The 25,417-nt window shown below is 34.6% G+C and overlaps 3 protein-coding genes and 1 long non-coding RNA gene across 12 annotated transcripts in view; 2 read left to right on the top strand and 2 right to left on the bottom strand.

Moving 5' to 3' along the window:
- The window catches only part of LOC105831122 (atrial natriuretic peptide receptor 1), a 97,847-nt gene extending 83,654 nt beyond the window's left edge, over positions 1-14,193 (bottom strand). For 3 of the 7 annotated variants that reach the window (XM_036286550.1, XM_036286420.1, XM_036286496.1), the window contains exon 1: positions 5,095-5,948. Coding sequence is in view for 1 of the 7 variants with exons in the window: in XM_036286658.1 (XP_036142551.1) it covers positions 11,422-11,630; positions 11,846-12,020; positions 12,447-12,617; positions 12,771-12,996 (781 nt within the window). In the remaining 6 variants the exon portion in view is untranslated. Of the gene's footprint in view, positions 1-4,566; positions 5,949-11,421; positions 11,631-11,845; positions 12,021-12,446; positions 12,618-12,770; positions 13,387-13,600 lie in introns of those variants that run through there. The other 4 variants (XM_036286598.1, XM_012671031.3, XM_036286658.1 and 1 more) reach the window with 3 other exon arrangements.
- On the top strand, positions 6,592-8,218 carry LOC118645508. Its single transcript, XR_004963218.1, has 2 exons — positions 6,592-6,674; positions 7,878-8,218. It is a non-coding gene; the product is annotated as an uncharacterized LOC118645508 (long non-coding RNA).
- A 2,127-nt stretch (positions 14,194-16,320) lies between the features above and the next one.
- LOC105837001 (nucleolar protein 16) lies at positions 16,321-21,782 on the top strand. 2 transcript variants are annotated; one of them, XR_004965472.1, is made up of 4 exons: positions 16,321-16,522; positions 16,891-17,218; positions 17,293-17,488; positions 20,936-21,782. XR_004965472.1 is itself a non-coding variant. In XM_012681446.3 (3 exons), the coding sequence occupies exons 1-3, from the start codon at positions 16,416-16,418 to the stop codon at positions 17,431-17,433; spliced, it is 576 nt and encodes a 191-aa protein (XP_012536900.1). In that variant the 5' UTR covers positions 16,321-16,415; the 3' UTR covers positions 17,434-17,657. The 2 variants fall into 2 exon arrangements, 1 of the variants encoding a protein (XP_012536900.1); XM_012681446.3 differs by lacking the exon at positions 20,936-21,782 and having other exon boundaries at positions 17,293-17,657.
- Positions 17,950-25,093, bottom strand: LOC105837000 (fumarylacetoacetate hydrolase domain-containing protein 2). Of its 2 annotated transcripts, XM_012681443.3 has the most exons (7): positions 24,815-25,093; positions 23,048-23,209; positions 22,398-22,433; positions 19,378-19,594; positions 18,598-18,932; positions 18,436-18,523; positions 17,950-18,342 (listed from the first exon to the last, which is right to left on the bottom strand). In XM_012681443.3, exons 1-7 carry the CDS (start codon positions 24,961-24,963, stop codon positions 18,280-18,282), a joined length of 1,050 nt encoding a protein of 349 aa, XP_012536897.1. In that variant the 5' UTR covers positions 24,964-25,093; the 3' UTR covers positions 17,950-18,279. The 2 variants fall into 2 exon arrangements, with proteins under 2 accessions (XP_012536897.1, XP_012536898.1); XM_012681444.3 differs by lacking the exon at positions 22,398-22,433 and having other exon boundaries at positions 24,815-25,092.
- Positions 25,094-25,417: the final 324 nt, after the last annotated feature.

Below are 25,417 nucleotides of genomic sequence, written 5' to 3' on the forward strand. Positions count from 1 at the left end.
TGCGCAAATCGTCAAAAGCTTTGTACGGTCTCTGAGTGGCGTGCTTTACACGTTCGGCATTCACTCGGAATGTGCATCGTCGGCACAAAACAGCAATATACGTAATGCATACGACATGCGCGCAGTTTTTGAGGAGCTTATTGCTCTTGATTTTATTTTGCAAGCCCTTTTCCTTTAATTATCGTTTGTCAATATTTGTAAGCGCAAATATGACAGAAAACTCACTCAAAAATCTAAAAAATTATTTCTCTCTGCAGTACCGAGAAATTTATTATGTATCTTTGGATCTCAATTTATTTTTAATTTTAAGATGTACGAGTTTAATTAAGTGGCATGAACATACCGCAAAAAAAATTCGTTACAATCGCGTGTAAGTGATGCGATCACTTTTTTTTTTTAAGTACTCGTACAAGCACATCTCAATATTACTCGCGATATAGTTAATCCTATACTGAGCCATTAACCGTGACGCAATTTAGCGCAACTTAATGCACAGACGAGACATAATTGCGAAATATGCTCGAAAGCTGCTGGTAGCTTTTAACGCGGACCGCATCATAAAGCGCAGTGAAAAATTTCCCGAAAAGTGCTTGGCGCTCAAGTTACGATGCCATAAAAAAATTCCGCGCGCAGCGCGACGACTTTATCCCGTATTTCTCAACTTTGTGGCTCGTATCTGCCCCGTTTGGATCTCGGCGACGGAATTCTGTTGGGCCACCCCGCGAACGTACCGTCATCTTTTATCTCGACGTGTTGTTACGCGAGGCAGACATCCAATGTCACGCAAGTAACTTCAAGAAACTCTTGTAAGTGCGTGTTTTCCCGTCGCTACGATCCGAAGAGAAAAGTTCGGGGGACTATTTGCTTCCGTGAATTTCTGTTTTTTTTTTCACTGAAAGCTTAGAATTTAATCATATACCAACGTGGTTTTTTACATATTTTTCTTCTTTTTTTATTTTCTACTTTACTACTTATTTAATATTCTGATGACATTATCGATCGTTATTATTTTTATCTTATTTACATATATATAGAGCTCGCGTTTTGCGTGTCCTCTTTTCTCTAAAGCCCATTTTCTACTGAATTCGATTTTACAGGATGTATACTATACTGTATCGAATTTGTATATACATATATATATAAGCTTTTTTGACATCTTGTTTATTTATATAATTTTTTTAGTAAAAAGTTTTTAACAAAAGATTTTGCAAAAGATTTTAGCAAAATCAACATATTACATCCATGCAAATGGGTGAAAGATTGAGCGGAACAAACTCGACACAGTAAAGTATACATCCTATAAAATCGAATTCAGTAGAAAATGGCTTTAGAGAAAAGAGGATATGCAAAACGTGAGCTCTAACGCTAGACATGTAACATAGGATCATCCAACAAACATCGCAATGGGAAAAAGATTAATAGAAAATTAGACCGTATACAGAAAAAGCACTGTACTTGCGAAAATTCATGTTTTGCAAATGTCATGAATATGGAGAATCGTGAATATAGAGAAGAGATATATGTACACAGCCGGATTAAGCATGATATAAAAAAGTAATAATTAAAAAATGAAAACATGTTTTCCGTTTTCATATCTCTTTTATTTAGTTTGTATCAAAATAAATAAAAAAGTAAATAAATCACTTTAGCTAAAATGAATAAATAAATAAAGTAATTGATTTTTATAGGATTACAATCCTAATACGACAATTGCAATTAATTGTCATTTAAAACAAAAGATAAAACTAAAATATTAAAAATTGTTTTTTTTGTTTATTATTTCATTACATTTGTTGATGATAGGCTATAAATAAAAAAGTTTCACGTATAAGCAAGACAAATGATTGCTGATACCGGACCGCGAATGAAAACATTATGCATGGAAAAGCAAGTATTATAGAAGACTTGGAATGAATAGATTTTAATATTTTTATCCGCCCCACGTCGTTTAAAATACGGAAATGAATGTAAATGCTTTGTAAATGTAGCAAACAAAAAAATACGTTCCCTCTGATACTAAATCAAATGAAACGAGGGTTCTCGAGAAGTATATGTATAGTATGTGTACACAAGAAAGATTCTCTCGGGAATCTTCTAAAAGACAAATACATATTCGACACCTATTGCAAATATATCCTACTGAAAGAAAACTGTACATTGTATACAGTATACGCTAATTAAAAGGATAGCTATGCAATTTACGTAATATGCACTAATTAAAATATTATTCCCGGGTAGAAAAATATATATTCTCTACAGACTTTCTGTGAGAATGCAGTAAAAATGCAACTAATGTTGGAAACTAAATGACAAAAAAAATTTTCTCGTTTTTCTATTCCCTATTCAGCAAGAGCCATTTTCGCGTGTGTCCCTCGTTTTCCAAGTTTGTCAAATGCACAAAGTGTATAACAGTCATCGCGCCTTTTTCGTTCAGAGGGCATGTGTATGTGTGTATTTTCATTCGGAACACGTATTTTCGAACGAGAAATCGCACCGGCGCGGCGACACGACGTTTACACACGTGTCCACGCTTACTATACGATACGTAACGAATGCAATCTGGGATTCCTTCAATATAACTATACATACACAACTCGGCTGTTCGTGACGAGATGAAATGTATATGTATAACGAGATCGGTGTCACCCCGTAATTCTGATATTTTGTCATTCTCGTTTTCGTGGCATTTTGTACAAGGTAGATGCGAAAAATAAAAGACACGACGCCCGTACCCTACACTGTAAAAAACGACACTGTTGATTAAAGGAATGCTTTCGCGGTTTTTTACTCCTACCGTTAGATACCATTGACGTCATGCAACTCTTCGAGGCCCATATAAATCGAAATTTAAGGAGAATATTTAATTGCTTATGCGAACTTTGCGATAGCACGGTCACAACTTTAATATAAATATAAAATTCTCTCTAGATGTATTTAAAATTTAGTATATCGACATAATATATCGACACGTATAAGAGAATTCTTAGAGTTTTCGAGTTTGCGTCTGATTTGCTTGGGATTTAACGCGGAAGATGGGAAAGTATGGCGTTCGCAAAGTTTAATCGTGTTTTCTCAAGGCTGACAAAGTTGCCAAATTTAATTAATTGGATTGTCGTGTCACATTTCGTTTGAAAGTATTTCGGTAAGCTACGAGCGCGGCGTGCGCCAAATGGAAACTTCAAATTACATAATCATGCTTAATTTGCGAAAAGTACATCCGGACTAATCTCTCTGCGAGGTAAAGCTAAAGTAGCCTTTATGGCACCATTATCGTAAAATTACATAATAGAATTTATGTGAGAGCACCACGGTATCATCCATTCATGATTCATCATGATTAAGAAAAATATTCCTCATCCAAGTTATAAATAGCGTGCACGCAAATATTTTTGACAATCGGATTCAAAAATAAATTAATTGCGATTTGTAACAATCTAGATTAAGTTGAAAAATTTGCAAATTAAATTAGTGAAACTTTTAATTTGTTTGGCCTCTGTTGTATTGTAGTGTATATACGATCTACTAATCTAATCACTATGCAATGAAAACGTAAACAAAATGACAGTTAGTATCATTGTAAGTTTTGCTTTAATTATTTTTCTTTAAAATTCCACTTTTATTACTAATTTTAAATAATACAATTTAGAAATTTAAATTTTCGTTGCCTAATAAATAAAGGAGTAAATTATTAAATTTTTTAATATTTCTTAACACGTTGTCTTCAGCAGACAGAGTCTTTTATGTCTTACTGTGTCTACCACAATAGAATTTTAATTTTATTATATTTATGACTATAATAATAAAAATATATAATGTGGCTAAATGAGATTGCATTCTCGTGGGTAATATATTAAATAGTGCTTTTTATGTTTCACATTATGTGGCTTTTTATATTAATATATTCATAACTTTATTTAGATGGTATTAATTTTTTTATAAGAGTACCACAACAATGAGCAGAATGTCATTGAAATGTTAGGTGCCACGAAATTAATGTGCTAGAACTGAAGATAATTTGATAATTTTCTATTTTAATTTTTGGTTAATAAACTATATTTTGATATTATTGTACCGTTAGATTTATTTTTCATATATTCATATATTTTTAAAACATTCTTTACCATAATTTAAAAAAAATGAAGAGAATGGTAAGCAATGGAGCCAAAATGGTCCAGGGATTTTAGTGTTAATCGATTCATATTTGCATTTTCTCTTTTATATTTAGCATAGTGCATGCGGAGCTCAGTGTATCAGTTTTGAATTATGCAATCTCGTTTTATTTATGAAAGTCACGAACTGATCCATCCGCGAGGGCGAGATCAAACTGTCCTGAAGCCTCTTTTTGCGACGAGATGGGATCATATAAAATTCGCATAACGAATGACCTCGGCGGATTCGTATCGAAGAGATTCGTGCGCTTCATCGTCACGGCGGAAAAGAGGTATTTCGAAGCGAAGTAAAGACTATCGGCCGTGTGTGTTGTGTACACGAATACATTTGCTTCCGTCGCGCCAATATGAGCTGACGATTGAAAAAACAAAAGTGAAAGACCTGAGAATTTATTACCATAGCAGCTGTTCTCCAATCAGGTTGCGCGAAAGGAACGTTAGCACGATTTTTTATGATTCACATTACGTTCAATCGTCTTACTCGTTTTCACGCCGACGATTGATGTTTCTTTCGAAAAAAAGCAAGATGATTTGTATCCGAACGCCGCGCTGTCGCCGAATTTCATACTCGCCAAGGACGGTAACACGTGGAAGCAGAGCTAGTGTGGCGGTCAAAGTCGAAGTTGCGGGCTTTCATGATTTTTTTTTTTTATAACAACCAAAGGACAATCGGAATCAGTAGAAATAATTTTAATATTATAACTTCATAATTACGTATTGTTATTTAGTTTTATCTAGGAATTAAAACTTTGAATTTTTCACGAATCTTAAAAGTTTAATTTTAAGACAAACTGAAAATAAAATTCTTCAATTTATAATTTCAATTTCGAATACACAGAAACCACTAGTTATTTGAAACGGATCTAACGAATTGTAGATTCAATTCTATCTTTTTATTAGTAATAATACTTATCATAATTCTAACCTTCAATTATCATGCACACAGAAAGAAGTGCAAATTTTTTTGCTATAATAATACCAGAAGTATCTTTTCCACAAAATTCGAAATTACATGGTGATGAAGAACACGGTATTTTATTAAAATTAACACCAAGTTTCTTTCGCGAAATTCGCGCCAATCGTAAATAGAAGTAGATCGCTCAATTTGTATACGAATCAGGTTCGAATTCTTTATAGGAAAAGAGTGGAACACCCAGCGGGGCGATGTCACGTGCTTTCCGGTCGACAGAGCCGGCAGAGAGACAGCTACACGCACGGACGAACAATTTCAAACTCGAGATGTTTCGGTCCTTTTTACTGTAGATAACGGGAAAAAATCTCGCGTGTCTTGTCGACTTTCTTTAACGGCGAAAAACACGCGCGTATCGGACCGTATCGTATACGGTTGTCGTGATATTTCGATAGAAAATACACATTCGCGATCGCGTTCTCCAGTCGCTCCTTCACCGACAGATTAAACTTTTTCACTGCATTCTAACTGTATTCGCAAGCTCAATTGCATCCATCGTCCCGCGGATTTTTCATTTTTGGCCGCGTCACGGAGCACGTGTTGCATGTGACATGTCTCATGAAGACAGCAGCCGGTCACGCGAATAAGCCGGTGTTCGCGATCGAGATCGATCGGCGCGCGATCAGGCCAGTCGTGGTTCCCGATCCCTCGTCACTTATATTTCGAGGTGGTTCATTGTGGTTTTGCACGATCTCGACTATCACGGCCTCCCCCGTCCGTTTCGCCGATCTCTCCGATTTTGCGGTTCGCGCTCTTCCGGAGCAAGCTCGGAACGCGCGATTGAAACTGAGAGCGAACCGAAGGAAAGCACACGGTGCTCCGCATCGCCCACCGAAGTCGACGATCGCTCCTCCTCCTCTCCGTTCTCATCTCCCCTCACTCTCTGCCGCAACTCTTCCTGCCTCCGGCTCTCTGCCTTCCTCCCTTCGGTCTCTTCGCTGCCCTCTCGTGCTACTTCTCTCCTTATCCATCTCCCAATCTGTCTATCGGTCTATCTTTGCCGCCGGTCCTCCCTCTTTATCACCCCCACATCGCGCGCCCAGCTCGCTCTAGGCGAGGACGAGTACGCCACTCCGAGATCGTGTAGGTGGACATTGCTGTGCGCCTCCACGAAGGTAGCACAACGAGGAAGTGGAACGCATGCGTCGATCCTTTCGCGTATCCTCTGTGCACACCACACCTTTCATTCCGCATCGAATCGTCCCAAGGGGTACGAAAACAGTGTTTGAAGGGCCTCAGATTAAAAGTGGTATATTCGTAACTTTGATTTGTAGTTTTCTTTCGAAAACCGTCACGATTACGTGCGAAGCATCGTGTAGAGAGATCCGCAAAAAAGTACCTCAGGGGACAGTGTCCCTTGATAAATTTAGTGTTATCTTTCTGAATAGACGTGTTTTATAAGGATTATACGAAAATTGTGGAGAGCAATATTAGAAACTCACGCATCTCGCGGCGATGCTTTACATTGCAAATAAAGGATTTGTGCAAGTTAAGCTTCGAGAATGTAAATGGATCCGACACAACTTTGTTAGATGGTTAATTTCTGTTTATCTTTAAGCTTAATGGAAATTGCGTTTTAAAATCTTTCCACGAAAAGTTTAAAATTAAAAATAAAAGTCACAGTGAATAAATACTTTGCTTAATTTTTTTGTTAAGACAAGAAGAGAAAATTAATTCGAAATTTATGATGCAACCTCAACTGTAAAATATTTATAGTAAACCTAACACAAAAAAATCACAGAATGAATAAATATCTTGCTTAATTTTTAATTAAGACAAACAAAAAGAAAATTCTCTTTCCAAATTTATGATGCAACTTTAATCGTAAAATATTTTTAATAAACCTAACATAGTAGCAAATAATATTTCACTACAAATTGCTTCGGATTTTCCTTATATCTCTCTTATAAAATTAAATCAAAGTGTCATACTAAAAAAAAGTGTCACTAAAAATTTATTTTAAAAATGTCATGGTCACTAAAGGCATGCAAATTTTATCTTATATAAACATAAATCTAGTATTTTCATAAGTGACAAATAAATTTGTTGAGTGCAAATGTCTCGATAAAAATATAATAGGACATCTTTCTATCGCATGCTTTTATCGATAACGCGCAACTCTACAATCCACGTGCCTGCAAATATTGGCGGAGAAATAGATTTCACAGTATCTAGAATCACACATTACGTGACAATGACTGAGTGGAAATTATCAATATATTGAAGATTGCAATCATCAACTATGTTTCCGCTTCTTTGATTCGTAATACACATAGATCAATTCTCAATTTTATTATTCATCAACTTCTGACGTGTACATATACTATATATATATATATATATATATATGTGTGTGTGTGTGTGTGTGTGTGTGTGTGTGTGTGTGTGTGTGTGTGTGTGTGTGTGTGTGTGTGTGTGTGTGTGTGTGTGTGTGTGTAAAATAAAATAAAAGAATACACCCTCCTTCTTCGATAATATTATATATTATAAAATATTATCGGAGAAATAATATATAAAAGAGAGATGGAGGAGCATTATTTTTTAGTTAATATAAATGCTATTATATTAAAAAGGATTTGCTATTGATATAACTGTAATAATCATACCTGTTTTTGATTTAATTTGCATTTTTTAAATTCTAAAAAATGAATAGCAATATACTGTGTAACTTATCATACATTCTAAAATCTATATGTGTAAATTTACGAAGTCCAAAATTATGTTTAATTTTATTCTAGGTTCTTTCATAATCATCGTTTCGAGCGCGTTTTTTGCCATGTGTGCCATAAGTCCCCTGTCAAGGTCAGTTTCTGATTTTCGAAGTGAAAGAACTGTCGATCGTGTCATTTATGCAAGAGTTGTCACGTAGTCCTTTTATCGTTTAAAAATAGATCTCCAACTGAGACCGAAAAGGAGGCAAAAGAGAGAGAGAAAGAGAGAGATGAACTCATCTCCTGATATCATGATTTTAGGATGTATTTAGATAACAGCAAATTAATATAGCAGTATCAAAAATTATTTATGTAACATTGAGAATACAGATTTAAATAAAAAATATTTTTTACATGCAAGAGAAAAATACATATTATAATATTTAGTCTGTATTATCTTGCTAATGAATGAATGATTTAAAATTCATAATTTTCTTTGGATTCATATAATATTTATATAAATTTTAGTTTCTTAATTTAAGACCAGATTATAAAAATGTTTGCGAATAAATATGAAAAAGAATATGAACAACATCTTAATAAATTTCAATAAAAAATGTTTAAAAGAAAGTACATCGGAGAAAGAACATTCAGTATAGTCGTTAAAGATTTTTACCTTAAGATTTAATATCGTTTCTTTCGAGTTAAAACTTAAAAAATCTTTCGCTAATGTCTTTATTATGAGAGACATCGCTTCCAACGATGGCTGCTTCCGAGCTTAATGCTCTAATGTCATTCAACCTTGTTGTATATATCGTAAAAAGTGCAATATTTATGTAACGCGCGGAGAAGTATCGTAAGTGCCTATTTCCATATTCTCTCAGTGCACATGTGTCACTATGATAAATGCATTAAGAGCATATATAAATAGAGACTTATAAGACCAATGCGTTTTACACATAATGTATAGACAATACAACATTGACAAATGTCTTTCTGCTCTGCCGTTCGGAGAATGACATGCGAGTAACATATACGTAAAGTTCTTCAATTTTCACGCGTCTGTACTCTCGTCTCTTTTCTCGTGGTTCAATAATATTTAAAATAATTACAGATTACAAAATAATATTATAACTTGATTATATTACGTTTCTTGTATAACAGTGACAGAGGAATGAAATTGCTTTCTTTGTGAAAAAGTTGCAAGAATGTTGTAAGGTGTAATAATTTTTGATGTAAAAGATTTTATAAATATGCGTAATCTTTGTGCACACGTGATGTGCGTATTTCTTGATTATATATGGCTTAACGTGCAGATTTAAAAAATTTCATTTTTTGTTTTGCAAAATTGCATGAGTTATTGTCAACAATTTTTTACCGACATAAGATCGTCCTCACGAATCTGCTGAATTTCGTGCGGTACGTGAAATGATACTTTCGACAGTTGATAAAGCGCTGCTGTACTTGAAACATATCGATTTAATATTCTATCTCTTTTTTTTTTACATTTTGTTTACGGAATGTTTTAATAAAATATATTTTATTCATCACACTGCAACGTATGTGAAATAGTGTGTTTATTGCCGACTATTTTTATATTAATTTCTTATAATTATTTTTATATTTATTTTATTGTATGTAGATGTGCATCACGTACATATTTGATGTCGACACATGAAAGATGTTATTTTAGAATATTAAAGGGATAATCTCCCGGGTGAAAATCCTTGTAACGCTTTAAATAGATAATGATAATCTTGTAGTTCATTAAGGAAATGTTTAAATATAGACGTAGTGACGTGTAAAGCCGTATGAGAAGATATCAATAATAGAAATATTGAAGCACGATAAGTTATGCGATAACGTGCGAAACGTGATATGATAAGGCAATTCGCCTAATGATTAAAAAGAGTTAAACAAAAAATTACGCAAATACTTTCTTATCCGCTAAAGATATTATAAACGAACCATATTCTAATTAAGATACCTACTTATTAATAGATTACATTTTCCGCTTCTGATAATTGGATTTTCTTACCAGTACTTTCACATTGAAAGGTGGCATTGATAAAATCTTTAGAATGTGATAACGTTGTTTAACAGCAACGTAATTATAAAAAACATTTAATTAATTTTATTTTATTTATAATATTATATATATATATATATATATATATATATATATACACATATTTATTACGAGTTCTATTGTAAAATTTTAACAATTAGAACGTAATAAATATGTATTTATAAGTATATTAATATATATACTTATTATATAAAATCTTTATCTATTATTATATATAAAATCTTATCTGATTGTCATTATATATATAAATTTTACGCATACACACACAGACATGCACGCACGCACGTACACATCTTTTCTTCCTCTCGTCACAAAATCTTTTTATGGGATGATATTTAAAAGAGAAGAAACAAGAGAAGAACAATCCTCGAAATGAGAGAATTATAATTGTGGTAAAACCTCTTGAAATGATTAATGTTCTAGATGTACGTTTTCTTTCACGTCATTCGAAACATATTGATTGTCGTCAAATTTATAGCTATTACTTAAAGCAGTATTTCTGTTAACATTATAAGACAATTCGAAAATACATGAAGACAATATATTTTTCATCAAATTATTCCTCACTGGTTATTAGTTAATATATGACGTAAAAAATACAATAAAAGTTACAATATAGTATGCAGAATATATTTAGAAAGTCTTAACATTAAAGGCAATTTTTTTTGTTGCCGATAAGATTCGCACATATTAATTTTAGGTGTATCTGATCAAAGTACGTTTATTTGATTGTACGGCGAATTGATTTTATTATAATTATGAATTTTTTAATTATTAGATAATATCTGTAACAAATGAATTTTGCGAGTACAACTTTTTTTAACTGGAGAAATAATATTTTTATCACAGATTCAAGTCTTTTTAAGACAACGATGACGTTTATATTTAAATATTTGTTTACGGCACTTGGAACGTCGTTGTCTACGATTCAATCACTTAAAGCGATAAATACGGATAAACACGAACCGATGATTAATATCTCCTTAATCTAAATTTGATAGTGTGGTATTTTATACGAGGAAGAATTACAGTGGAACATAATTATTATTAAATATCGTTAAATGAATGATATGTATCAGTAATTAATTCCTTAGATACTATAACGAAGTTATTTCTTGAAAAGTTTTTCATGCTCTTTTTATGATGAATCTTATTCATAAATGTTTAATAATGAATTCATTTATTTATTAACTGATATGTGACATTAAGTTTCGCAAAAAAGCAACAAGCAGTTTTCTCTTTTTTACCTCTATTTGATCAATGAAAAAAACTTACATTTTTAGTAAATTTATTTTAATTGTTTATTCGTGATTTTATACGCTTTTTTATTATATATAAAAAAGATTTTATGTAGAATTTATTATTTGTTCTAAAATAATTATATATGCAGACATATATAACTTAATTGGATAAATATTTTGAATTTGTTTTAAAATGCCTTTAAATTGATATCTTAATAAAGCATTTTTTAAATATACTTTCAAGCACGTAAGACTTTTGACTTAAATGTTACAATAATTAATTTAAAAAAGTTTTACTTACCGCTGTACCAATTGCTAACGTGATCTTTCAAAACCTCTGGATAATCACTGGTAGTCGTAGTTTCAATATCGAAAGTGCTATAAGTAATATTATGTTCCTTCTTGATAAATTCAACCATTGACTTCATCATAAGTTGACATGTATGTCTACCACCGACTTGACTTTGTCCATTCGTTGCATAAATAAGATGCACTTTATGCCACTCATAGCTAATACATAAAAAACAAAGAAAAAGGAAATTTTATTACATGTTACTTTATTATCTTCTAATTTTCTATCTATTATTTGTCAAATAATTATTTCGAACATAATCATTATTTATAATACAATTGTTAACAATCTCTTTTGAAGAAAAACAAAGACAAAATTATTATTAATCAATGTAATCAATGAATCGTTATTATAAACTTTGAATCGTACATACCGATCCATTATGGCCACAAAAAATTTGGCAATGTCTTTGAAGGCTAAATTTCCGATTCTTGTGGTCATGAAGTATTCGTCTTTACATTCGATCTTTTTCTCAGTAAAATCAAAAGTGAAGCCTCCCGTGGTAATTAATGGTGTCCCAAGAAATTTCACGAATCTGCCAACGACCGCTAAAAGAAAACTCAATATATGAATATTACAATAATAAAATAAACATAAAATATAAAAGAAGCATAAGTCAGAGAAAATATATGTTACACGTTTAAATATTTTCAATATATAAAAAATATAAATAATAAAAAAACTAAATAAAGTAATAAAATTAGTAATTTTTTAAAATCCACTCTTATAATATAACTACAATTACACTATTTTAGAAATCTTTATGTGGAAAATTATGGAAATTTTAATGTAATATAGAACAAATCTTATATAATGGAACAGCTTTCTCTGTTTTCATGAATGTAACTTATGTGCGGATTAATACACAAGAGCAATCAAGATTAATTTTTTTAAATTATTTATTTTCAGTCTATTGTAATTATATTTTACAGGGAATTCCTTAAAATTCAATAAAAGACTTTAAGATGACGTACCGACGCAATAATCGCACGCCGGTCCAAGAAACAAGTGCACGCACTGCGTATAGCTGTCGATCGCGCCGATTTGCGCATACGTAGCGTCGCAACGATCATCTTTCGGTAGGAACTTTAGTTTCAGCCAGTACGGTAGCAGATCCCGCGATCTCGCTTCGTACTCCGCTAATTCTGTAAATAAGAACAACGATATGCTCTCTTGCGCAACATTCAAATTTGCACGGAGCTGAACTTGCGGTGGTGCACGTGCGAAACTTGATTTTATTCAATTCCGCGATGGCCGTTCCCAGCTCGTTTGCGATGAGATCCATGAATAATCCTTACCGAGGACCGGAAGAACCTTAGGCAGAGAAATGTCGTATGCTGGATCCGCCGGCAGGAGAACGGCGATCCTCAGCTCGCACGAATCAAGACCGTCGCGACTCGCGTTGCTGCACAATGCCTCGCAGTTGTGATGCAATTTCACCTCGGTATCGCGGCACGTAACTTTGCCCTCTGTCCGATACATTAGCCATAGGATCGTCAGCATGACGATCCTGCGAGAACCCATGAGTACGGACCGGCAGGAGATCTCGGATCAGATCGAACTCTTCGTCACACCGAATCGAAAATCGCAAAGCATCGTGATCACCCGATAAATATCTTTATTATCACAGGAAGCTCCCCACCATAAGCGGAATCTTGATTAATAAGATCACTATTTCGCCATCTTGCAATCGCGCTATCGGTCCTTGCAATTTTCATTTATGCGACACTCTCGTTGCACACTCTCGGGTTTCTCCTGGACTGTCCGACCGTATCGGCAGCTATTTCACTTGCCGCTTTCTTCCAGTTCAGCGGAGAGTATCACTTCACCAAACGCATTATCCTCTTAAATTGCGCGAATGCACCATGTCACTTTGTTATTTTGTTTTGTACGATCGGCTTTATTACAATAGAACTACGAACAATACAGATTAGAGCGAGCTTAATGAAAATCTATTTTTTTAATAATTATCTTTTTTTTCTTTGAAATCAGAGGAAAAAAACTTTGGAATAAAAAAATAAGAACTTTTAAATTAAATTCAAATAAAAGAAGAGACCTCTCAAATTTTTAACTTCGACAATTTAATTTTACCGAACGGAAGCCGGTCAATTACTTCTGATTTACTTACTTTCTGCCAGGGCTTGTAAATACGTATTTATGTAACTTAATTTGCCACCGTTATCTGTTATTTTAAGAGACGCAGAAGATCATTGAAGATTATAGTAATTATAATCGAATCGCGTAGCGTTTATCGAAGACGTAACGTATTAGTTTTAAAACTATTTAGATTCCATATCGCGGATATATTTTTAAAGCGGGTATCGTACGCGACATCTCACCGAGCACTCCAGGAATTCTATCAGTCGACCTACGTATAATACGCAATCGTCGAGGAAAATATTTACGTGCGAGCTGCTGTAGAGCACTATGCCGAATTTAACTCATCGTTGCACGTTTTCTTTGTTTCCCCCGAGCTTCGAGGAACACAAACTAAGCGCGTATGCTCGATTCGATAAATAATCGCGATCAGTGTCGAGAGAACACAATCAGGAGTGCCGGGGTGACTAATGAAAAGAAGCGCCGTGAAAGAGCAGCCGATTTCGATTCCGGAAGTATCCAAACGCGCGAGAGAAAGGGAGAGATAGAGAGCGGGTGTGAGACATCGCGATTCACATCGAGATCGCCGGAAATACACTGACACCTCAACGATCACGCGCTAGCCTTGTCCCGGTGACAAGCGAGCACCTACACACACGCACGTCTTTTATCACGGCATATCTCGCATCAATTGATAATAGTTATCGAAAACTCTGATATGCACACTCGCACTTGACTGTCTCTCCTCCTACTCGAGTCCTCCAGGGGGTTGACGTTCCACATTTTGAGGGATCGAATTTCCGCGAGGGTTTCTTCCCTCGGTCATATTAAGCGTGATTCCACTGATTGTTTTTGGTAGATTATAATTGGCCGCCTCATTGTTCTCTGTGATTCTCTCGTTGAAAGTTTCTTCTTCCTCCGATTATATCTATACTTTCTTCTTCGGTTTCAATTGTCACTTGGTTTATAATAATTATTTTCTTATCAATATCAACTTGAAGGTCGTGGTTACAAAATTTGAAATTTAAGATTACTCAGTTGCTGCTTAGTATTTTACGTGAAAAATGCTGTTTCTTCTATATAAATAAAAATGTAAATGTTTGTTCCTCATCTAAGATCTCCGTAAGTTTTTCATCGATTGCTTTGAAATTTTGACACAATGTTGCATTCGTAACCGGAAGTGTTCTTATGGGGTTTGATTTTGGATATACGGTGTTTCAAAAATGATGGCCATAATTTAAGTGTAAAAAATAGTTTTTCATTAATATTATTGAAATTTTGACACATTGAGACTGGGAGAGACGGGGAGAGATCGGGAGAGACCGTGAGAGACGGGGAGAGACCGGGAGAGACGGGGAGAGACCGGGAAAGACGGGAGAGACGGGTAGAGATGGGGAGAGACCGGGAGTGACGAGGAGAGATGGGGAGAGACGGGGAGAGACCGGGAGAGATCGGGAGAGATGGGGAGAGACCGGGAGAGACGGGTAAAGATGGGGAGAGACCGGAAGAGACGGGGAGAGACCGGGAAAGACGGGAGAGACCGGGAGAGACGGGTAGAGATGGGGAGAGACGGGGAGAGACCGGGAGAGACCGGGAGAGACGGGGAGAGACGAGGAGAGATGGGGAGAGACGGGGAGAGACCGGGAGAGATGGGGAGAGACGGGGAGAGACCGGGAGAGACGGGTAGAGATGGGGAGAGACCGGAAGAGACGGGGAGAGACCGGGAGAAACGGGGAGAGACCAGGAGAGATGGGGAGAGACGGGAGAGACCGTGAGAGGCGAAGAATGTTTCTATTGTGTTTAAATTAAGGTAATAAGAAAAATAAAGATGGCTTTTATTTTATTGAAAAAAAGGAACTTATTTAAAACAGTCTTTTGAATGGATTTCTAAATCCATGGCAGCTTTTAGAAAAAAAAGTTAGAAGTTCGTGAATAAATGAATATTAGATTTATACAAGATAGATAAATGCTTATTCAAAAATAAAATAAAAAGAGCAACAGTAAAGCAAGGCTCTTAAAAGTTAAACAACGAAAGCAAAGAAAATTTGAAAAAAACGTAACATAAGAATAGAGAGCCACAGCAACGCGTGGCAGGGCATAGCTAGTAATATATAAAAATTATTTTATTTATAAATCGCTTCTGCTTATCGTAAAAACAACACAACTCTTTTATTTGAATTTTATTTTAATTTAAATACTATCGAATTTAAATGGGTATTAATATATTGTATATACATCCAAACATTTGGAAGCATGAATAATTGTTTAATTAAAACAATTTAAAACTATTGTTTTTATTATTGAATTTAATGTTCCTTAGCCAATTTTATTGTTTAATTTAAAAATTTACACTTGAATTTATATTACATTTAATTCTTCACACACATATGTATGAGTGCCAAAGTATCAGATACAATTTTGAATTACTATTTAATTTTACAAATATACAATCGATCATACCATTCTGTACGTTATAGTGGGTTTTTGGAACTTACCGAGTCACGTGGAGTCACATGCTCGGCACCACAGATATAAATATAATGTTTATGCGCAGGACACTAATTTCAGATAGCTATGCAATTCTGTACATACGCGCATAATCACATGATCTGTTTTTATAACTGTTTGTACATACTTACTGAATTATAATGCTGAACTAATGCAATATAGATTAGAATGAGAAAAAATACTTGATCAGTGCAGTACCGCAGCGTGCAGTTATAAAGAACAGACCAATAGTTTATAAGTCGCTATGTGAATACCTTTAGGAACGCGTTGTTGAATTACGTTGATTGACGAGGTATATGTGGTATATACACGTGCGTTGAAAAAGCATTTCGAATAAAATGAAAATTAAAAGGATCAAGAAGTTAAAACGCAAGAAGAAGTATAATCCAAACGTGAGTCGAAAGAGGATGCGAAATAAGTTACGGAAACTGCCGAATATTCCATGGTAAACTTCCTAACCAAAAACACATGTAACTTTCACATAAAGGCTATTCTACATAACGTAAACATGGTTGTTAGTGATTTTAAAATATTGTAAGGTGCAGTTATACGTCTATTCCCATCAACATAAATTAACTTTTATCTCGGTCTTTCTTAGAATTAGAAGAAGATAAAAAGGAAGTTAAATCGAGTTAAAGCTTATTTACATTGGCCAGAAATAGACACAACTGTGCTTTATAATCACTTATAATTACGTTTACTTTTGTAGAACATCTCTCACAATATACCGCGCGTAAAATCGTATTATAAAATGTATGTTTATATGTAATTGTTATATCTTTTTATTCCATTACGTTTGATTTTATTATTTAGTGATCAGATAAAGGAAGAATGGACGAATAAGAAATCTACTCGTGCCAATTTGAGAGATATGGGTTTAGCATACGACGCGAACGAGTCGGTGCAAATTCCTAATGTTAACCGCGAAATGTTAGAGGAAGCCAAGAAAAAGGTTACAGAAAATGAGGATTTGTCGGATCACGAGAAGGACAAAGAAATGAGTGTGACTGCGAGAAAAGGTTATGTGGCGGAGAAGCTAGAAGCCGAGGCAAAAGCTCCTCGAGAACGACTTCTTAGATTACCAAATGGACAAGTGCAGTTTTTGACTTATTTAATACAGAAATATGGTGAAGATTATGAGGTGAGATTTTCTGCATATAAAGTCAGCGTTATTCTCACGTAGCGGCTGATTATATATGCATGTTTTCTGTGCAGGCAATGTCAAGGGATAAGAAAAATCACGATCAATTAACGTGGAAACAAATACGAGCCAAGGTGAAAATGTTTAAGGGAATTCCAGAACAATATAACAAATTTATTGAAAGTAGCAATGTGGAGTTAGAGTCTAGTTCCTAACATGCATAAATATACATTTAGGATTTTATTTCTATTTTTGGAACGTGATATATGTGTAAGTTGACTTAAATATACATATAGAAAAAATAATGGATATATGATGATGAAAATCATATACGTTTTGTTACATGTAACAAGATGTATTGGCAAACAACAAATAGTAATTTCAAATATATATTTGTAATTATTCTATTTACAAATATACATTCATATATACAAATATATACATACTCTGATGCATTTTCTATAGTAGAATATGTATTTGAAATAGATAATATTGTAAATACATATTTTGCTATACTTTGCACAGTTATATACGCACTACGTTTTTGTGCCAATAAAATTTTATTTTAGACTGACAATTTAATACCATAAATTGCATAAATTAAGAAAATCTACCCATAAATATCGCGATCAGGATAAAAGATAAGCTTTCTTTCGTTCAAATAATTTAATAGAGCATAAAAATTTTTTTCTATTAAATTTATGTAGGGATGGGATGAGATAAAGACACAATAGAAACAACTTTGCTTTAATTATACAAGTATGTAAAATATGTGACACATAAAAAGTTAGCGTTATTGTTTACGATGTTACTAGGCGCTCGATTTTCTGTTTGTACCCTGAAAAGGAGGGCAATGTTTCTTCTGGAAAGAACATCATAATTGCATTGAAATTATTGGTGTTGTTCGAGTACCTATTTTTGCATACGTATCGAGATCCCATTTATGGCTCTTGAATTAATTCAACTGCGCAGATGTCGACCCCTGAAGGAACGTAGGTCCAGTCTTGTGAGGATCACGAAGTTCTGTTAACGCTTTCCAAAGGTGTAGTCTGTCTCTTAGATCAGATTACTTTGTTTCTCAGACGTCCCAAACTCTCGATCTCGGTTTCAAGTACATCGCCACGCTGAAACATCACGATTGAATGTAGAACATGCTGCGATATACTCGTGACAAAAGATACTATAATTTGATTAATTGATTAAATTCGTGTATGTACCTGCAAATATTCGGGTGGATTACGCGTGAATCCGACACCGGCTGGTGTGCCGGTAAGAATCACGTCGCCTGGTAATAACGTCACAAACCTGAAATTTTAACATTATTGTGCGACATATTCTACATTATACATTATCGATGTATCATCGTAACAAATACGAACTGAGAAAGATAAGCGACTATGTCTTGAGGTTTGAAGATGAGCTCGCTAGTGTTGCCGTCTTGTTTCAGTTTGCCGTTCACCCATGTTCTCACAGACAGATTATTGATGTCGCATATCGCCTCCTTAGTGATCACGGCTGGGCCGAGGGGACAAAACGTGTCCATCGCTTTGCCAAGCAGGAATTGACCGCCATTCCGCTTCTGTTTCTGCCAGTCGCGCGCTGTTATATCCTGTGCTATTGTGTAACCAAAGATGCAATCCTCGACGTTGTCATTACTAAGGCCTTTGGATGTTTTACCGATCACTATCGCCAGCTCGGCTTCCCAATCGATCTTCTGGAAATCCACAAAAACCGATCTTAAATCTTTAATCGAACGATCGTGCGCAATTTCCAAAACGCCCTGTATAAACGTCACGTACCGCGTTCTACTTATTTAGAGATTCAAAATCAAGGACAACCTATATAATGAATCGATGACAACCTATTGAGCAACCGGACACGCGAATGCAACGCGATTGGTATTCAAGCTGCGGGCCGAGCGAGAAGTCATTCGTAAATAAGGAACTTCTATCGCAATAGAGCGATATGCCCACGACTCAAACAAAAAGTAGAACAAAAATGTAAGCGGGGACCGTGACGTAATCTCGGCATACTAAAAATATACGATTTGAGACACGACAGAATCGACAAGAGGATTCTCAGGAGTATCCCATGTTTCAATAATCGACACGATAGCGTTTTCCCTCCTTCTCCCTCTCTCTGCTTCATCGTAGACTTACGTCCGAGATCTGCGGCAGCAGGATGTTGTCTTGCGGCCCGATTATATTGCTGGGAAATTTGCTAAAGACTATTGGACTTTCCGGAGTCGGTTTATTTTGCTCCTGACAATGTCCGCTGTAGTTGAGGCCGATGCAGGCGAGCTTGTCCATGCGCGTGATCGGCGCTAGGAGGTTTACGTCGGCCTCAGGCATGATGCTCCGTCCCTCGGCGACTATTCTGTAACCAATCGCTTAATTCAGCGTCTTGAATAGACTTCGGAATCATTCGATCAAAGTTAATCAATTTGCACGCGAAATCTGATTAAATATATTTTTTTTCTTTATCGATTTTCTCCATAGAAAAGCTTTGCGATGTTAAAACAGATAGGGAAAAACAGACAGCAGAGAACAGCAAAAGATAAAATTTGATTGTATTAGCACGCAGAGATGCGTCCTGCATTTCCCATTTCATGCACAATCTTGTTAATTATGGCAATCATTGTCAATGAGCGACATGTGGTTTTGTGGTAGAGCAACAAACCGGGGATTCATAGGATATCCGGACTTGAGGCAATGAGCATGTAATAACGTCATCAATTATTCCTACGTCTAAAATCTCATCAATTATTCCTCCGTCCAATATCTCGCCAATAATTCCGTGCTAATCGATGCAGGTGAAGCACGATTTACATTTCTATTGCGTTCGCTGTGGTGCCGTTTCCAGTTAATTGCACCGCAATATGCGCCCGTTTTACAAATGTTTTCCTCGTCGACTTACGTTTCGCGGAGTTGAGATTACGTAACATTGCGTGCAAAACGTTAGTTCTCATGAAGTATGTAATATTATTTAATTTAAATCTTTAAATTGATGCGTTTTTATGCGTCAAATATATTTGCAATTTTTTTATTATTTAAGACGTAATTTTTATTGTGGTTTAACGTATCGCATTCTAATGTTAGTCAAACGAATTTGATTGATAATTACGTCGTTTTTACACATTTTTAAAGCAATACAAAAATTGAGGGAAAAACTTCGTTAATTGATAATAAAAGATGAATAATTTACAAGTGTATACAATTTGTATATTACTTAAAATTTATTAATAAACATCATACACTACATAAATATTATATATAATTTCAAGTTACTGCAAGCAGCAATTAATTACCATTGCTTATTATCTTGTTATATAATATGAAAAATATTATGGAGTAGGAAACATCAGAAAGAGAGTTTGTTTTTTTCTGTAAATAAAATGACGTTACTGCGAGGAAAAATGTTCATGACATTGTTTTTCTGACATGCGCGAACTATAAAAATGAATGAAAGCGATATCGCATAAATGAATTCTATTAGCAAATCAATTTTTTATCAGTTGTCCCGGTTTGATAGCTAAGGTCGGTATTCATAGTGAATTCTTATTCCAAAATCATCTTAATATCGTAAGATACTATGGCTCTGTGATTGGTGACATCTTAAGATGATTTTGAATAAATACTGACCTAACTATTCTCTGACGCAGTTGATTAAATTAAATTGAAAAATTAATGTAAATATTTTGTATTATCGGGATTGTAGGTAAACGACGCTCCTTCATTCATCGGAGCGTGCTGCTCTCACTTAAAAAAAATTATGTCCCAAAGAAGCTTGAGAGTCAGCCAATTGGCAGTGGGACAAGGCGCCGTCTTGACTTAGTATTAACAGCTGCGTCTGTTCGAGTGTTAGTTGCATGATAAAACTCAATTGTTGAATGTCGCGCGGCGAAGAAACGCGATGTGACATGTTACGCGAAAGCTCAAAAGCTCTCTCATGATAGCAAAGCGGAACTGTGGATGCAATCGATATAGGCGGTGTATTTGCCAAGACTTAGCCAAGATCGATAAGTTGAATAACAGGAAACATGCAATGCACGATTTATAAATGTCACGTGGTAACGTGACGTATAGCAATTTACACTAATGATCGAAAATAATCCGAACAAGGACACCTATATATAATTATATTTTTGTCACGCAATACATCCGGTTTTTTTTCGTCAATTGTTATGTTCAGGGACGATACACAGATCGGTATTAAATTCTTTTATATCTTTATAAATGATCAGTCTCGTTTGAAAACTTATGAAGCGTCAAACTTGTTACGTGTCTTTGATTGTTAAATTTGGAAGGTCTTTTGCTTGTGGAATTCTCATTCCCAAATTAGATCACGATTACAAACAGGATGTTCGTTCTCGAATTATTGATAAAGTGATAGCTATCTTAGTTATGCGATTAAAATTACACCATTGTACAAACATCATATGATCGATGACGTCATAAAGATATGTAGTACTCTTGTATTTTAATTCAGTCGTATGTCTTCTGCCAATACGAAATATTGTATTAAAAGTTATTCAACACAATTTTTTTAGAAAGAAAGAAAAAAATTACTTTGACAATACTGCACCAAATTGTCTGAGTGCTTTACACGTATTTTATTTTTAACTTTCTTTGCAGGAAATGTATAATTTTAAATTTAATTAAATACCTGTTAAACACGAATGGGAAATTATGGAAAATTTCAATATAAAATCAATAAACTTGATAAGGCAATAAACTTGATAACATCGAAAAAAATGAATCAATTGATAAAGGTGTGGTTCGATATTCTAGCTATATCGACGGCGTTATACATATATGCGTGGGTGAAGAGCAAGTACAGATAACTATATTAGGGTTCCCAACCAATGGTCTGCGGACCACCAGGAGTCCACGAGAACGAAATTAAGGTCCGCAAAATAAAGTCACAATGAAAGTTCTCTATTATAAAAATATATTCAAATATTATTCTAAGTTTAATGTTAGCTAAAAAAGTTATGATTAAAATTTATTTTCAAATTCTTGGAATGTTTATTTTGAATCTTGGGGTCCTTGCACCGAACAAAAAAGTCCTAGTAGTCCCTGATCAAAGAAAGGTTGGGAACCACTGATTTATATCAAAAGGGAAGAAAAAAAGGGAAGTAACTACTCTATCACACGAATCGAATACCGAAAGCACCAACCTCTCTACTGCCTTCCTTAGGTCGAAATCGTCGTCCCTAGCGAAACAAATATTCACGTTGAGATCGGGTACTTTTTTTATTGCATTGACCGTTAATATTAGCTTTTCGAAGATATATGTGCACACATATCTATATTTCAAATTTTAAAAAAATTGTAAAATAATCTTGTGGTTAATCTTTTTAATCATATCACTTCAATCATAAAACGTATTTTATTCCCGAGATCAAAGAATTTGTCACAAAAGAAAAAGTATAATTGAGAGTAATTTATTAAAAAAGTTATTAGTCTGTTTTTTTGTATTACTCATTAACATAATCATGTTATAATTCCAACTTTTAATCATATTATTTCAATCAAAAATATTTAATTTCCAAAATTTCTGAAATAATCTTGTCATAAAAAAATTTAATTGAGAATAATTACGATATTAAAAATTTCTATGACCTAGTATTACTGTGACCTTATTGTTTATCTATTCCAAGTCACTTTCGAGTCACAATCTAATCGCATTTTAATGCGATTAGGAGGTAACTACATATCATCATGTTAGGTGCACATCAAATGTGTACGACAGATATTATGATACACGATTATCTCTTAAGTGAAAATATTTAGTATGAAGATGTTTTTGCATCTAGCTCTCTCCTACCTCTTGGCCTTTTTGAGAAGATCATCACCGCCCTCCAGAAATTTTTTCAGTGTGTTTGGTATCCGCGAATCAACGGCGGATACGGCGATGATATCACCTCCCTGCTTCAGTTGGACCCCAAGATGTTGCGGGCCACCATCTTTACTTGTGAACTGAACGAACCTGCGAAAATATATTTTGTTTGGTGCCGCGTTAATCAACCAGAAAAGTCACGAGAGCGACCGGTTTAATTATCGTTACGTGCTTCGTTACGTCACATATGACCCGACTTTCTAAATGTAACGTGTCTTTTATCATTTTTGCGCCGCCACGACAAATAATGAAACATAAACAGCGTAAAAAATTAATGAATTATTTTACACTCTGTTGAAAATACAATAATTGTGTATAAAAATATTCTTGACTTACAAGGATATTTTTTTACAAAAAATAAATTTAAAAAACATAACATTTAACTATTTATATATTTATATAGTCCTCTTAAAGAATATGTAATATAGCGAAAAAACAGTTTCGAAATAAATCTAGACACATGCCTATACATAACAATGTTTCTCATTAGCATATCTCTGTTATGTATCTATATCTATATGTGCGTTGTCATGCACACTGAAAAAAAAAAGTTTTTAATTTGACTAAATTTTTCAACTGGATTAAATTTTTTAAATTCAACTATTAATGTATTTCAGTCAAATATATAAATAGTTAAATTGAAATTCAAGTATTTTAGGTATTTAAGTTAAATGCATGAACTGAAGAAATTTGATCGAGTTGAAAAATTTAGTTAAATTAACAACTTTTTTTTTAGTGCAACACATATATGCATATAGAGATAGACATACGACAGTATGTAGAAAATATTAATCTCTTAAATTACAAATTGTGTTCAATAAATTTATATTAATATACGTTTATTTTAATCTATATTGATTCAATTTATTTAATCTGCTAATTTTCAAAACTAAAAAAATAACAAATAAAACAAAGATTAATGTAATAGTAGAAATCAGTATTAGTGAGACGTTGAATTTAATTACGACAATTTGTGCATATTATTATTATACTATTTATCTAAATTGCATGGAAACAATATGTTTCGTAATATATATATTGCGTGAGTCTCACGTTGTTAAATGTTTTGTTGCTCTCAACAACGAGTCTTGCAATGATAAGACTCGTAATTTCCACAATCGCAAAATTATTTTGAGAACTAGATAAAACCGGTGAGATAACTTTTTCCATATAAAATTAATATTTTTTGTATTATTTTAGACTAAACGCCTTCAATTATGAATGATTTTTTCCTCATTTATACGATTTTTATATGCAAGAGGAAGATCTCAAGGAGAGACAGTTTCCAACTTCGGATATGTTCTCTTTTAACAGAGGCAGACATACGCGTGACTACTGCCAGGTAGACGTGGACGAACAGCCGAACCGTGGAATCGAACCGAGTATTACGAGCAAGCATGGCAGGCTGTCCTAGGATAGTCTCACAATCCGATCTCATACCTAAGGTCTTAAATTCGATCTTAGACAACCTAGGAATGTATCCAGCTAGTAAAAGATCGTACAGGTTTTCGAGGTCTTTGAGACGATTGGATTGTGATTACTGTCCTGAGTAATCTGTCTGCTCCGGAGTCTGTTTGCTCCGGAGCATTCGGACTCCGGGGCAACGGAATCGTGACGTTCGACAACTCGTCGATCGCCCGAGACGCGAGGGATCCCGTCCCCTGGCTGCGGCCCTGGTCCTGGATACATGCTCACCTCATATCGAGCGCGCGACCCACGGAGAAGTTTCTGCTGCCGGCAATGCTGGCGACGGCGAGACACGAAATGCTCTCGTTCTTCCCGCACGTGCTACCCAATGCAAGGCACGCTCTGCCGAGTAGTTGTAATTTTCCATGATACGACATGTTTTTCTCGATAGGCGTGTTATCGCCGGTGGAAGAGAGAGAGAGAGAGAGAGGTTGAGGTTGAGTGATTTGAGGAGCCGATGTAAGAACCAAACACCGTGAAAGACGAGACGCAACTGAGGGGCTCAATGGCTCATGAGAGTCGCGCGACACGTAGGGGTCCGACCACGTGACCTCATGATAAAAAAAATGAAAAGACCGATCGATGTAATTTTTGACAGATCGATGGCAAAGGGAGAAAAACATTGGCAATCATTAAACAGAGATGTGCTTGCAAAACAAAGCGCAATGTTATATAATATTATCTTATCGTCTTAAGAACGATATTGTATCAATCGTATCAAACAATTACGTCTACGAAAAAACGTGAATCACACATTATGGCGTGTACATTAATTTATCAATTACGAGAATAAACTTTCATTGTAACAAGGAGAGTGGGGATGGAAAAAAT

This window comes from Monomorium pharaonis, chromosome 1 (genome assembly GCF_013373865.1).
Source record: "Monomorium pharaonis isolate MP-MQ-018 chromosome 1, ASM1337386v2, whole genome shotgun sequence".
Classification (NCBI taxonomy): Eukaryota; Metazoa; Arthropoda; class Insecta; order Hymenoptera; family Formicidae; genus Monomorium; species Monomorium pharaonis.

What these genes read in the sequence shown, in the direction of transcription:
- LOC105837001 (XM_012681446.3), top strand. Translation starts at nt 16,416, where the DNA reads ATGAAAATTAAAAGGATCAAGAAGTTAAAACGCAAGAAGAAGTATAAT. An exon ending in AAACTGCCGAATATTCCATG is followed by an intron (nt 16,523 to 16,890) that starts GTAAACTTCCTA and finishes TTTATTATTTAG; the next exon opens with TGATCAGATAAAGGAAGAAT. An exon ending in AATATGGTGAAGATTATGAG is followed by an intron (nt 17,219 to 17,292) that starts GTGAGATTTTCT and finishes TTTTCTGTGCAG; the next exon opens with GCAATGTCAAGGGATAAGAA.
- LOC105837000 (XM_012681443.3), bottom strand. Translation starts at nt 24,963, where the DNA reads ATGTCGTATCATGGAAAATTACAACTACTCGGCAGAGCGTGCCTTGCA. An exon ending in TGCTGCCGCAGATCTCGGAC is followed by an intron (nt 18,933 to 19,377) that starts GTAAGTCTACGA and finishes GTGGATTTCCAG; the next exon opens with AAGATCGATTGGGAAGCCGA. An exon ending in ATCCACCCGAATATTTGCAG is followed by an intron (nt 18,343 to 18,435) that starts GTACATACACGA and finishes GTGATGTTTCAG; the next exon opens with CGTGGCGATGTACTTGAAAC.